Genomic DNA, 12,940 nt, shown 5'->3' with positions numbered 1-12,940 from the left:
TAACTAACTCATCAACATTAACTAAACTAACACTCCTAACAAAATGTATGCAATCAATTGGTTTACAAAAGTTTCGAATCGTGGGTACAAAGTCGCCTTTAATAGCCTTATCCTCCAAATTGGGATTTCTCGACGTGAATCTTGATTAATCGGATCGCAAAGCGAGTACCGAGTGTGATCTCTTTATCCACAAAGTAGGACGTCTTGGCATGAATCTTGATTAATCTGATCGTAAAGTGAGTATCAATCACCGGGTGTGAAACAAAAAGAAGTTATTCAACATTCATGGAAGGCAGCTCTAGTTTTTAACCTCAAGTTCCAAAATCAATTAAGTCTCCATTTTCGTATATTATAAGATGAACGTTCGAGAATGAAAACAGATGTCGCTTTGGCCGAGTGGTTAAGGCGTGTGCCTGCTAAGTACATGGGGTTTCCCCGCGAGAGTTCGAATCTCTCAGGCGACGTTATCTTTTAAAATTAACAAACTCAACTTTTAGCAGACATTTTATAACACATATGACAAAGTGAGAAAGGGCCAATTTCCATTAGGTGCAAGTATCAATACTTTGGGAAAATGTTTTTTTTTTCCTAGCTGAAATCATAATTATGTAATGAACTATTTCTTTTTACTTCTTCTTCTTCTTGGGGTTAATAACTTAAATGGTCATCCAAGTAAAGGCAATTTATTTGAGAGGAGTGCATCTATTTTTGATTATTTCTCTCTGTGATCCATAATAAGTAATTTTTTGGCATTTAGTATACTCCTTAAGAAAATACTAACTCTTAGAGAAAAAGAGATATATTGATTAAATTACTCTTAATTGAAAATTTGAATATTGTTACCTTAACACATTGGGATAAGTAAATAAAGGCAAATTTTGGCAAAATAAAATTAATTTCTTCTTGATTATGTAAAATGACACTTATTTTGGACCAAAATAACAAGACCAAAAGGTCATTGATTATGGACCGGAGGGAGTATCTTGTAAAGGCTTGGTAAGCAGGGGCAAGTCAACAATTGTAATACCTGGTTTATCTGAACCTATACTTTCAACGTTAAATATAAATTTGTGTAAAATTTCACTAAAATTACAATAATAGTATATATGGACCTATAACTTTAAAAATATAATGAATTCAATGTCAAGAACCTTAAATATTGAACGAGCAAAATTTAAATCTTAAATCCGGCTCTACCGATAAAGCCAAATTTGAACGGAAGGGAATGCCTACAGTTTACTTTTTGTGAGTTTTCAAAAAGTACAACGAGGACAAGCATGGGCCATTAATGTTTTCATAGCAAATCTTTTAATTTTTACCTCAAAGTTTAGAGGCAAATTTCGCAATAATGATATGTACTTCAGAGTAATAGTGAAAACAAATGAACGTACTATTACTGGCTAATTGCAGATTCAGATAAAAACGTACACTTGCTAATGTGTTGATTGTCCTAAAGTTTGTCCAAATATATGTCAACTCTATAAATTGTTGCATTCCCAACAATTTCTAGTAATTAGATAGATCCAGTAATTATATCAGCTTGCACTTGTTTATCATGATAAGTGATAAAATTGATATGAGAATGTGTATTAGTTAAATATGATTATAATAATATACTATTATGTAAAAACAAGCATGATGTGTTAATTGAATTGTTTTTATTTTTTTATCTATTTTCTGGCTCTTACAATGCTGTTTTTCTTATGTTTTTTTTGACTTTTGTTGTTGGTATTGATCTATTGTCTATTTTCGTATTCTTGAGCCGAGGGTCTATCGGAAACAGCCTCTCTATTCCCTCGGAGTAGGGATAAGGTCTGCATACAATACACCCTCTCCATATCTCACTTGTGGGATTTTACTGGGTTGTTGTTATTGTTGTTGTTGTATTGAGCATATATAAGTCTTTTTTGTTTGGTTCCCTTGCTTCCTTGTGTATTTCGCTAGTGCTCTATCAACATTCATTGGAAGACCATGAGAAGGATATGATTTTTTCACTATTTAATTAAATATTTTGGGTTCGCATTCGGACAATATAAAAAATCCTGATAGGGAGCTTTTCTCCATTTAATGGGCATCATAACACGGTACAAATTTAATTGGGCAAAATATAAAATTGGCTGATCGACTGAAACTAATTACATTTGCTAGCCGAAAAATGTATAAAAAATATATATATTTATATGCAAAAAATATACATTTTGTCAGCTATTATTTTCAAAAGTAGCTAAAATATACATTTTTAATCCGATTTAGCCGGGTAGCAGAGCGATTACAAAAAGTATCGTGCCAGAAACAAAAGAAAGAACATTCAATGGAGAGAATCTAGTTTCATATCTTATATGTTGGTTTGCCATTAATACTTTGCTATGTATATACCAAACGACATACTTATCACCAATTCAATAATTCATCAGTAGTACCTTCTTACATGCAAATGACAAATTATACTATGTTTTTTGGTCTGGTGGTAAAGGAGAAAAAGCAAACGTTGTAAATGGTTCGGTTCAACCGGTTAGTTTATAAAATTTGTACCATACCAAGTTTTTGGTTATTTTATACTGTATAATCAAATTTAGACTTTTAAAAACCGTACCAATCATATCGGTTTCTCTTCGGTATCGGTACAGTTCGGTTAATTTTCGATATTTTTTAAATGTCATTTAAAAGTTACTAGTAGAAGCATAATGCAATAACATACCTACTTTTATAGGATTTATCAAAACTCTCTAAATAATTTTACTATTTAAAAGGTGATGAACTAAGAAAATATGAAAGATGGCCAAAATATAGATCCATCAATTATTCTATAGCAGCGTAAAAGAAACTAAGCAAAGACACAGAAAATATAAATCACACGGATGAAAAGATATTAAGCAAGCCGAGACTCAAGAATAAAGTCTATAGAAGATTAAATATTTGAAAATATAAATTTAAATCATACGAAAATTTAATACATTGTAGTTTGCTATTCATAATCGCTAGATTATGTAGTGTCTTGATAGTGAATATGCTGGAAATAATTTAGCTTCAATAGGAGTAGTATAATAGGTTTGGGAATTAGGATTTTGGGTTTTATTAATTGTTGGTTTGTAACCGTTTTTATAATTTTAAGGCCCAAGAAAAAATTTAATGCTTTATTATTTTTAATATTAATATATAAATATATTTTTTACATGTAAATTTATTCAGTACGGTTCGATATTTTTTCGATTTATTTTCATAAAATAAAAAACCTACTATAATTATCGGTACGGTTATAGATTTATATAAAAACCTACAATTTTATTAAAAGAAACCTAAAAATCAGTTCGGTTCGGTACAGTTCGGTCGATTTAGTCGGTTATTAAATATGCATTGACACCCCCTTTCACTATATTCGCTATTTTACTTGAGGGGACCAAAAATGGAGAATCAATTCTTTTCTTTTGTTTTATTATTTGTCAAATAAATAGAAAAGAAAACATAGCGTCTTCTTATAGATGGTGTAAAGATTAATCAATTTGACTTACTTTTTCTCTTGTATTAAATATTTTCTGCTACAACGTAACAATCTTATCAACATATTAATAACAGTGAAGTTCAGATTATTTTTTCTCAACATTTTTACGAGGAATTCTATTTTTTGTTATTCCATAACTTATACACCATAACATTAATTTGATTACTGAGGAAATATATTGTTGGATTTTTTATCTAATTAGATAAAGATGTATGAATGGGAAATAAAGGGAAAAAATTAGGAGGAAAACGAAAAGTTTGAAATAGTTTCCTTTACTAATACACTTTGACCCTCGTTGGAAAAAGGAAGAAAATCTGTGTGCTTATATAGAGAAGCATATCTTCTAACTCTTAAAGAGTTAAGAAGAACTGGTGCCTCGCGTCGTCGTCGTGCTCGGCTTCGGCTTCGGTCAATCCCGTTTTCCGTTATTTATTTTTCTTTCCTGATATTTTTGCGCAGATTTTATTTCGCGGATAATTTTCTAACGACTAACGGTCGTTTTTGAATTCGCGATCAAACAGAAAAGTATTTCTGTCGAAACAGTATCTCTTGTGAACAGGTACTTTCGCACCTCTTCAACTCAGACTATTTGACTATAAATTCAAAGGTTTGGTCTCACTTTCCGACCACCGAAAATTTACATACTCTCCCCTCTCTCTTCTGCATTTCTGCATTTGTTTTCCAAAAGCAAAAATATAAGTATCAGTATGGTTTACTATCGTTTGTTGAGTTCGACGAAGTTCTGTAATTTTCATTGCCGCTATTACAGAATAGTTGTTCTGTTCTATCCTAGGAGAAATTAATCCAACAACCTTGGGCAATAGTGAGAGGATTAAATTCCTTAAAGAAACACAGTTTTCGGTTGGGCTTGAAACGTTATTCATTTCATTCTATTTTTGTCTTTGATTTCTGGTTTCATTTTATTTTACAGAAATTATACTTTTGAATACAGATTACAACATATATTAACATATGTTCTTTCAAATTTCAAGCCGTTAATTATGACCTCGTTCGTCATATCAAGTATAAAAGGAAGAATAATATGACAAAGTAGGTGATAGGTAACATGCAAAATCCACATAAAGGTTGGGTTAATTCCCTTGTGTTGAGTGAAAACTTGTTTTAATAGTTTATTTTGAGACCCAATATTGCCATATTAAAAGAACTTGATTATAAAAAAAAATATCAACTTAAAGTGATGAAATCTTTGAAAAGTGACCTCATGATTATTGCCAATTTATAGGACAGTTTCCTAAGGAAAAAGGAAAGAAAAGACAGCTTCCTAAAGAAAATGTGATGAGATGCTTATAGTTCAGTTGCTCTTTAACGGGTTATGTGGTACGAATTCGAATTAAACGGGATCTCAATACGGGTAAAGCAAGCACCGGGTGGAAACAAAAAAGAAAAGAATTCTTCATTAGCGGCGAATCCAAAATTTCAACTATATGTCTTCCAGAATTTTAAAACGACAACGCAAAGTACTAATAATTGGATTATAATTTTAATATGTATACATAGATAATGAATTTCTTAACACAAATATACTATTTGCGCAAAAAATGGGTTTCGCCGAATTTGTATACGGGCTTCTAGCTCCGTCTCTATTATCCATACTTTATTAGGGTACTCGGAGGCAAATTAATTATTTAAACTTGATAATTTCAAATTTTATTTTCTCAAAACTGAACCCAATGTGCTATTGTAATTATGAATTCATATTATATAAATTTATATACTTTGTATAAAAAATATTGAATTCAATTGTACTAGTCGACTCTGTATTGTATCTGCCTTGATGGTACATGCTAATGGTAAGACAAGTAGATAAGATTTTTAACTTCAAATTTTTCAGAGACCATTTTGCTAACATACAAAAGCAAAGCATCAAATCAAAGAAAAAAAAATCAAGAACCAATGTCAAAGGCTATATGTTTATTTTTTGTCATTAAGCTGAATTCAACTTCAGAAAGCTGAACCCATCACTTGAGAGAAGTGTTTCCTAGCTTTTGTACTACTACTACTAATCAATAGGAAGTGTGTCTGTTTGCTTTTGGAAGCTTCTATGATTTCAAGATGCTCTTGAGAGTTGAGAGAGTAGAAGAGCACTTGTACATTTAAATAAGGATTTAAATGGGATATTTACATAAATAGCCAGTTTGATTCACTATTTATTTTTTAGCCGATATATATAGATTATAGATGAAGGGGAGCCTTGAACCAACGATCAAGTTGTCTCTATGTGATCTATATGTCACAGGTTCGAGCTGTGGAATCAGCCATTGATGCTTGCATTATAGTAGATAGCCTACATCACACTCCTTGGGATGCGACTCTTCCTAGGCCTTGCGTGAATGCGGGATGATTTGAACACTGTGCTGGTCTTTATTTTACATAGATTTAAACGAAAGAGAACTTTGGAGCAACGGTCAAGTTATCTCTGTGTGACCTATAGGTCTCGGATTTGAGCCATGGAATCAACCATTGATGTTTGCATCAAGGTAGGTTGTCTACGCCACACTCCCTTGGGGTGCGCCTCTTTCCCAGGCCCTGCGTGAACACGAGATGCTTTGTACACCGAGTTATCCTTTTTTTTTTTTACATAGATTATAGACACTGATTATATATGGTGATATACATATAATACCCAGATTATACATAAATTATACACTCGTCAGCTATTTTTTAGTTTAAACAGTTGGATGAGCGACTATTTAGTTTTTTGCACCAAATGTAATTAATGATTTTCTTTAATTTTATACGCTGAAAATGTAAATCTTTTTACACCAACACTGTAGATGGTGCAGTTTAATACATATTATACCAAGTTAATTAATATTTTTTTTAGATTACTAATTAATGATTATCATAGAAAGTTATCTGTAATTACTTTATAAGTAACTTAATCGTGTAATACATGAGTAAAACTTAAACTCATTTTTTATCTATATTTTTACAGTTTTTTGGGATTTGGGGGTGAAAAATTGAGGTTAATGCAGTACTCTCCAAGATAAACAGTTCCTTGCTGAGGCAGTAAAACTGCTGACAAACAGGACATATGTATAATGACAAAGGTTCCAATATTGGGGTAAGTTGTCTAACAAAAGAACATGAAAAAGGTGACAATATTACCTTTGTCTTCCAATCCTGAATTTCACATTTCGAAAATGGTGTTCTATTGGGGGAAATTTGGGAATTATTTTCTATTATGAAAGAGTACTCAAAGGGGTTTTGTTATTATACTGTATTTATAAAATAATTATGGAGAAGAAAACAACGTATAGACAAAAATGTAGAAGAAGTAGAAACTAATCTGAACCCACTGAATTCACAGTGTATCCTTAAGGAACTCAATCCCCTCCTAGTACCCGAGGTTGTGAATTATTTTCTCACAGGATAGAACGGATGACACACTGGTATAATGATACTTCAAACCCCAGTGTTTCAACGAACACAAATGGCGGCAGCAAATCACACTTACTGTTGTTTTGTGATAGTTAAAACAATGCAGAAAGGAAGAGGAGAATTCAAAATTTTCGTAAGAAAAATCTGAGGGAATAGCCTTCTATTTATAGCCAACATGTTGGGTTTAAATGAAGAAATGCAACTCTTCAGAAGGTCTGTCATGACTGTTTACGTAAAAAGGCCATAACATAAATGGCCATTTACGCAAAATAAAACAGGAATTCAAAACGCGGAGGAAAATTAATTTTCCGTTACAAAAATGGATAATTTGGATTAAATAATATTATATTAATATTTAATATTAACAAATAAATTTAATCCAAAAAAATAATCAATCAATTGACCAAACTCGAAGCTGAGCGAACGACGACGACGCAAGGCTTGCTTTCTTCTTAACTCTTTAAGAGTTAGAAGAAGAACAATTGTATATGTACCCATCAAAAGTCTTTTCCTCCTTTAATATGGGACAATGTCCCTTTGTTAAGGAGAAAAAATCAAATTTTTATTTTTCCCTCCATTTCCCATTTACCCTCTTTTAAGCTAAAATAAGCTTTAAAAACCCAAGGTTTTTCGTCTGGATCATAGTAGAATAAATCTCAAGACTTTGGAAATTTCAGTGTTTGGATATAGATTTAATTTAAAATAGTAATTGTATAAAGAGTTCTTACATTATTAGTATATTCTAACCTATTGTCGCTCGTTATATACAGGGCTTATATTTTTCATGTTGCTAATTTTACATTATGAACAGTTGTTTGTATTTATTTTTTAAATGATCTAATTTGATGTTTTTCCACAAAAAGCAACCTAATCTTTTCAACTTCAGCTTTTTCAAAGCACAACCACTAGTGATGAAATGCGTAGAAATTTACCCTCTTAGCTACTTCTTTATGCGCATAAACAAACAGGGTGGATCTACCACATAACTTACTGCTTAAACGTTTGTCTAAACTATAATATATTTATTTATTAAAAAATTCATTAAATAGCTATAAATATTTACTTATAAATCCAACTTTTTTGTATATTAATTTGAAATTTTTATAGAAATTCGTTAACTGCAAATTCTAGATTTGCCTCTTGTAAAAAAAAAACATTCTAAGTAGTAATTTGAAGAATTAGGGTTCAAGACTTCGAGCATCGAATTTGAAAACCTCCATAACCACTAACTTTTTAACAATGTCAATTTTATTTTATTCATAGTAACTGAGTTGTATCCTTGTTTTTCGGCGGAATGTTTTTATTGACTGAATATGGTCTTTTTTTTACTTACTATATTTATTACTTTATTGTTTTTCTTCGGAACGTTAATTAGTTGGATCATAAATTATTCGAGATAATTTATTCTTTTATTCATTTGGATTACTTTCTTAAAGTACACTTAGGAATCTCCTTTGCAACTTGAATTCAAAATATAAACAAGTACTTCTCATTTAGCCCCATTTAATTTGTATAATTCCTTCATTTGGTCCCCTACATTCTAGACTTCTAGTACTATAGAAACTTTTTGGGTGTTTTAGGTTTAATTAATTAAACTTATTGTAACGTGTCTTATTTTCAGTGTTATCCTATTTATTTTTGGACATTTGCATATATTTATCTTTTAGATAATCTGTCACTCCATAAGAGTTGAACCCCGTTTAATATTGTTGTATTTTGAGTTTTGTCTAACTTTTATACACTGGAAGTATAATTATTTTCTGCACTATTAGTTTATCTAAAGATAATTGCAGAGTATATAACAGTAAATAAGTGGGATAAGCTACTAAAAAATAAGGCAGATTACCTATTGCATCATGTGATAGCATATAAATCATTTACGTTATATTATCGGTGTAAAAAAAATAGCCCAATATACAAAGTATCTCGTATTCACGCAGTGTTTGGGGAAGGGTTGCACCCAAATGATATAATATAGACAACCTACCCTAATGCAAGCATTTATGACTGCTTCCACGACGCGAATCTGTGATTCATAGCTCACACGGACACAATGTTATTGTTGCTATAAGACTTTCCTTCTTATGTTATATTATCGGAGTATATAAATTATATTTATTTGAATTTATTTGTAAGCTCCGATAATTTTGTTATATTATATTGATCATATCAATTATTTATTTATTTCAAAGCGTATTGAGGGAGCCCCATGCATGAACTGTTTTCAGATTTCAGGGAAAAAGTTAAGGTGCACTAACTTAGCGAGGTTGAAATTTGGTTATAAAAAGGACAATAAAAAGAACAAAAAACAGCAAAAAGTTTCATTATCAGTCACTTTTTAAAATTTTCTCATTTTCAAAACTGTTCTTCTTTCAGTTACTTTATATATAAACTCTCATTCATACACTCATAATTGTATAATAATTCTCTCTTCAAACTCTTCTTCTTCTTCTTCTTCTTCTTCTTCTTCTTTTCTTTCTTCTCAAATGGAGAATAAATTCAAAACAAGAATTTCTCGAATGTTTAAATCTTCGTTTGGTTCATGCAAATCCAAGAATATTTCTGATGCCATTGATAATAAACCAGTTTTTCAACCTCAAAATCGTCACCAACATTACCAATTAGTTGAACTTTTCTCTCCAAAACCTCGTCTATTTCCTTCCATTTGTGCACCAAAATACCCTGAAAATTTCCAAACACAACAACAAAGGTGTTCACTTCCCAACAGTGGCGTACGCAGAAATTTCATGCAAACAGCAGTGTCGGTCTATTGTCACAATTCAACTTGTAAGTGATTAGTTTCCGTCTAGTACTATGTTTGTTTTAAGATTTTACCTCTTGTCTCAAATAATGGTATAATGTCAAGGGTATTTAGTTGAACATTTTTCACCGAAAATTATATGTTGCGTATATAGGTCAATATTTATTTTTTTGACATATATGTTAAATCTTTAATTAACATCTTTCGCAAATTTTTTGATTTTGCCACTATTCTCAAATTAATATTTATTTTGTATTATTTACAAGCTATGTATAATTTTTTACGAAGCAGTATCGGATGACATTTTTGACGAAATTCTTTTAATTTTACAGCTGACACAAATGGAAGAAAATGCCCTCCTGTATCACCAATTTTTCCCTTGAGTTATGACTCTCAAGAGAAATGCAACTTCAAAAATATGAACAAATATTATGAAAACAAAACCAAGAAGAAGAAGAGCAAGAAGAAAAAGATGACAAATTCCAAGATAAAAAGATTTGAGTTTAAAGAATTTCCTAATTTTGACTATAAGGGTCTTTTCAGCAGTGATGAAGAAAGTGAAGAAGATGACAATAATACCCTTTTTTCGTCAAGGTCATTTACTAATTCTGATTCTTCAGAATATTCTTTCCGGCGAAAGACACGGCGGAGAAGGGTGGCGAAAGGTGGCGTAAAAGGTAGTCTTGCGGTGGTGAAGAAATCAAGTGATCCTTATAGTGATTTTAGGGTTTCAATGTTGGAAATGATTATGGAAAATCAAATATTTGCAGCTAAAGATCTTGAGAAATTGTTGGAATGTTTTTTGAGTTTAAATTCACAAAATCATCATGAGGTTATTATTGAAGTTTTTACTGAGATTTGTGAAGCTTTGTTCTCTAGTTGGTGTTAGGAAAAAGAACAAGAAAATGTAATATGTTTTCTTATGTAGCTTTGTTTTTATGTCATTAATTAATGAAAAGTAGTAGCTAGTAGCCCTAGTACTCTTAACTGATGTTGATAGATTTATGTTAATGTAATTATTATAATTTATCATCCATATTGTCCTTGTAATATTACTTCTTCTTTCATCGTGATTATCTCTCGCCAAAAGTGGTTATTTTCCAAAATAAAAATTTAACTTACATACATTAATAATATAAAAAAAATTTCACGTTATACTTTATAATCGTTTCACGTACGTTATATATTATCAGTTTGACCTACAATAACGAGTAATTCTTGGTAACAAATATAAGAAAATAAACGAAAAAAATAAAATAATAATCGGCTAGAAATATAAGTGTTTAAATCGCATTGATATCGTACATAAAATTCATATTATCTGCATTTAGAGTTTAATTTATGAATTATTACCGGCAATTATCTTTTTTGTATGTACTTTATTGTAGAATTGTTTTTATATATAGTGAAGTACTTGTAAATAATAATAATTTATGTGGATCGGAGTAGAGGTAGTCCGTGAGAAGATTGTGAAAAGATGAATCAAAAGCAGAAGAAGAAAAGAGAGGGCAACGATTTGATAGTAGACTGACAAGAAGAAGAGAGGTGAAAATGACAAAAAAGTCTATGGATTGTTCTAAAAGGTGATTCACTTTATAAACATTTGATTGATGATGTAGATTGATGTAAAATAATGTATTTGTCTCATTTTCTTTCAAATATTTTGACTTATGAAAATTTTGCTTTTGCACAAAATTCAAGCTGATGAATTGGATACAAAAAAGTACAGCAAGGTTCCGGAAAAGATCGCAGTTAAAGGATATAACGCAGGCGACCTAAATCAAAGTAAGGGGTCGTTCGATTGGAAACAAATTATCTCAAAATTAATTATCTCGAGATTAATTATTTTGAAATTGTTATCTCACCTTCCATAGAAATAATATAACATTATAATCATCGGAATTAGTTATATTGCGAATCAAACGCGGGATAAACTTATCTTAAATTTAATCATGGATTAATTATCCTTTAACACATCAAACGAGCCCTAAGTACTCATATTTTACCACTCAAATTCGTGACTTGTAGGTAATACAAAAATAATTTTACCCTTGCTTCAAAACTCCCTTCGAATTAGACACAAAATAAGAATAAAAAAGAGGAAGAGTCAATACATTTCAAATGACTCAATTATTAGAGGAGCGTTTTATGTATTGATTTTGACTCGTAACATAAATGCCACCTTGCTTTTAATTTTATAATAACGTGTCATTTTGCCCCTCCATAATTGAAAGTTTAATGAGGATTTAAATCAGAGAATTGAATGCATTTATAAATTCAAATTTGGACTTTGGTGAAGGTATTTATTTTCAACTTGGATTGTCAAAAAGTCTGGCTATTCATTTATCAATTTTCATGAAAGAATCTATAAAGCATCTTCAAACATCACTATATACGGTCTACAGTTAAATTACCAGATGATAAGCTACTCTATATCTGCCAAGTCAGATATAACTTTTTCCTTTCTTTTTCTTGTTTAGAAATTCTTATCCAGTTTGCCAATTTTATCAATTTTTAAAAAATGTAGGAATTGACAGCTATAGATTCAGGACTTAAGTTCTAAGGATTCAATCTTTAATATTTTTAGGATTGAATATATTATATTTTTAAAATTATGAGTTCATATCAACTATTTATTATAATTTTATTAAATTTTTGCACATAAACTTTCACTCTGGGTCGAAAGAACTGGGCGAATCATAATAATTTCTTAGTTACAACTTACAAGTTGTAACATAGCAACATACTCAATTTATGATTCTATCCCCAATAAAATCACCAAATAAATCTATGGAATATTATCCAGGATTTGAATTCCTTGAGAAAATAATGGGTTTCTTTTTCTTTCTTTTTTCTCAAAAAAAAAAAAAAAAAATCGTCGGCAAGGATTAGAAAATCAATAAGAAATTATTCTCCACATGATTGGTTTGATAGAATTTGATAAATTAAGAGACATGTTCATGATTGAATGAAGCATGAGGACAATATTTCTAACATTGTATATGTTGTTACTATATGTTTATTGGTATATATAAAGGAGACAAAATACAATACTGTAAATTAGGTGAATCTTTTTTTGTAATTCTATATAAACCAAATTTCCATTGACCAATATATATTCCATTTGTTTCCCATGTGTGGAATAACAAGGAGGCAATGGTACAGAAATTCTGTACGTTGTGTTCCACTCCAAATACATAAAATGACATAATTAAGCACTAATTAGCTGGTTTCTTGATTTCCATAAACTAAGATGTTGAGAGAGGTAGAAATGAGGG

General features: G+C 30.5%; 1 protein-coding gene and 1 non-coding gene across 2 annotated transcripts; both read left to right on the top strand.

Annotated features, from left to right (window-relative positions):
• The first annotated feature begins 382 nt into the window (after positions 1 to 382).
• TRNAS-GCU (transfer RNA serine (anticodon GCU)) lies at positions 383 to 464 on the top strand. Its single transcript has one exon. It is a non-coding gene; the product is annotated as a tRNA-Ser (tRNA).
• An 8,855-nt stretch (positions 465 to 9,319) lies between these two features.
• On the top strand, positions 9,320 to 10,698 carry LOC104085756 (transcription repressor OFP8-like). The gene is made up of 2 exons (XM_009589877.4): positions 9,320 to 9,688; positions 9,995 to 10,698. Exons 1-2 carry the CDS (start codon positions 9,388 to 9,390, stop codon positions 10,549 to 10,551), a joined length of 858 nt encoding a protein of 285 aa, XP_009588172.1. The 5' UTR covers positions 9,320 to 9,387; the 3' UTR covers positions 10,552 to 10,698.
• Positions 10,699 to 12,940: the final 2,242 nt, after the last annotated feature.

Source organism: Nicotiana tomentosiformis, chromosome 6 (assembly GCF_000390325.3).
Source record: "Nicotiana tomentosiformis chromosome 6, ASM39032v3, whole genome shotgun sequence".
Taxonomy (NCBI): domain Eukaryota; kingdom Viridiplantae; phylum Streptophyta; class Magnoliopsida; order Solanales; family Solanaceae; genus Nicotiana; species Nicotiana tomentosiformis.
Note: the sequence above shows the minus strand (reverse complement) of the source record. Positions and strands in the feature narration are given on the sequence as shown.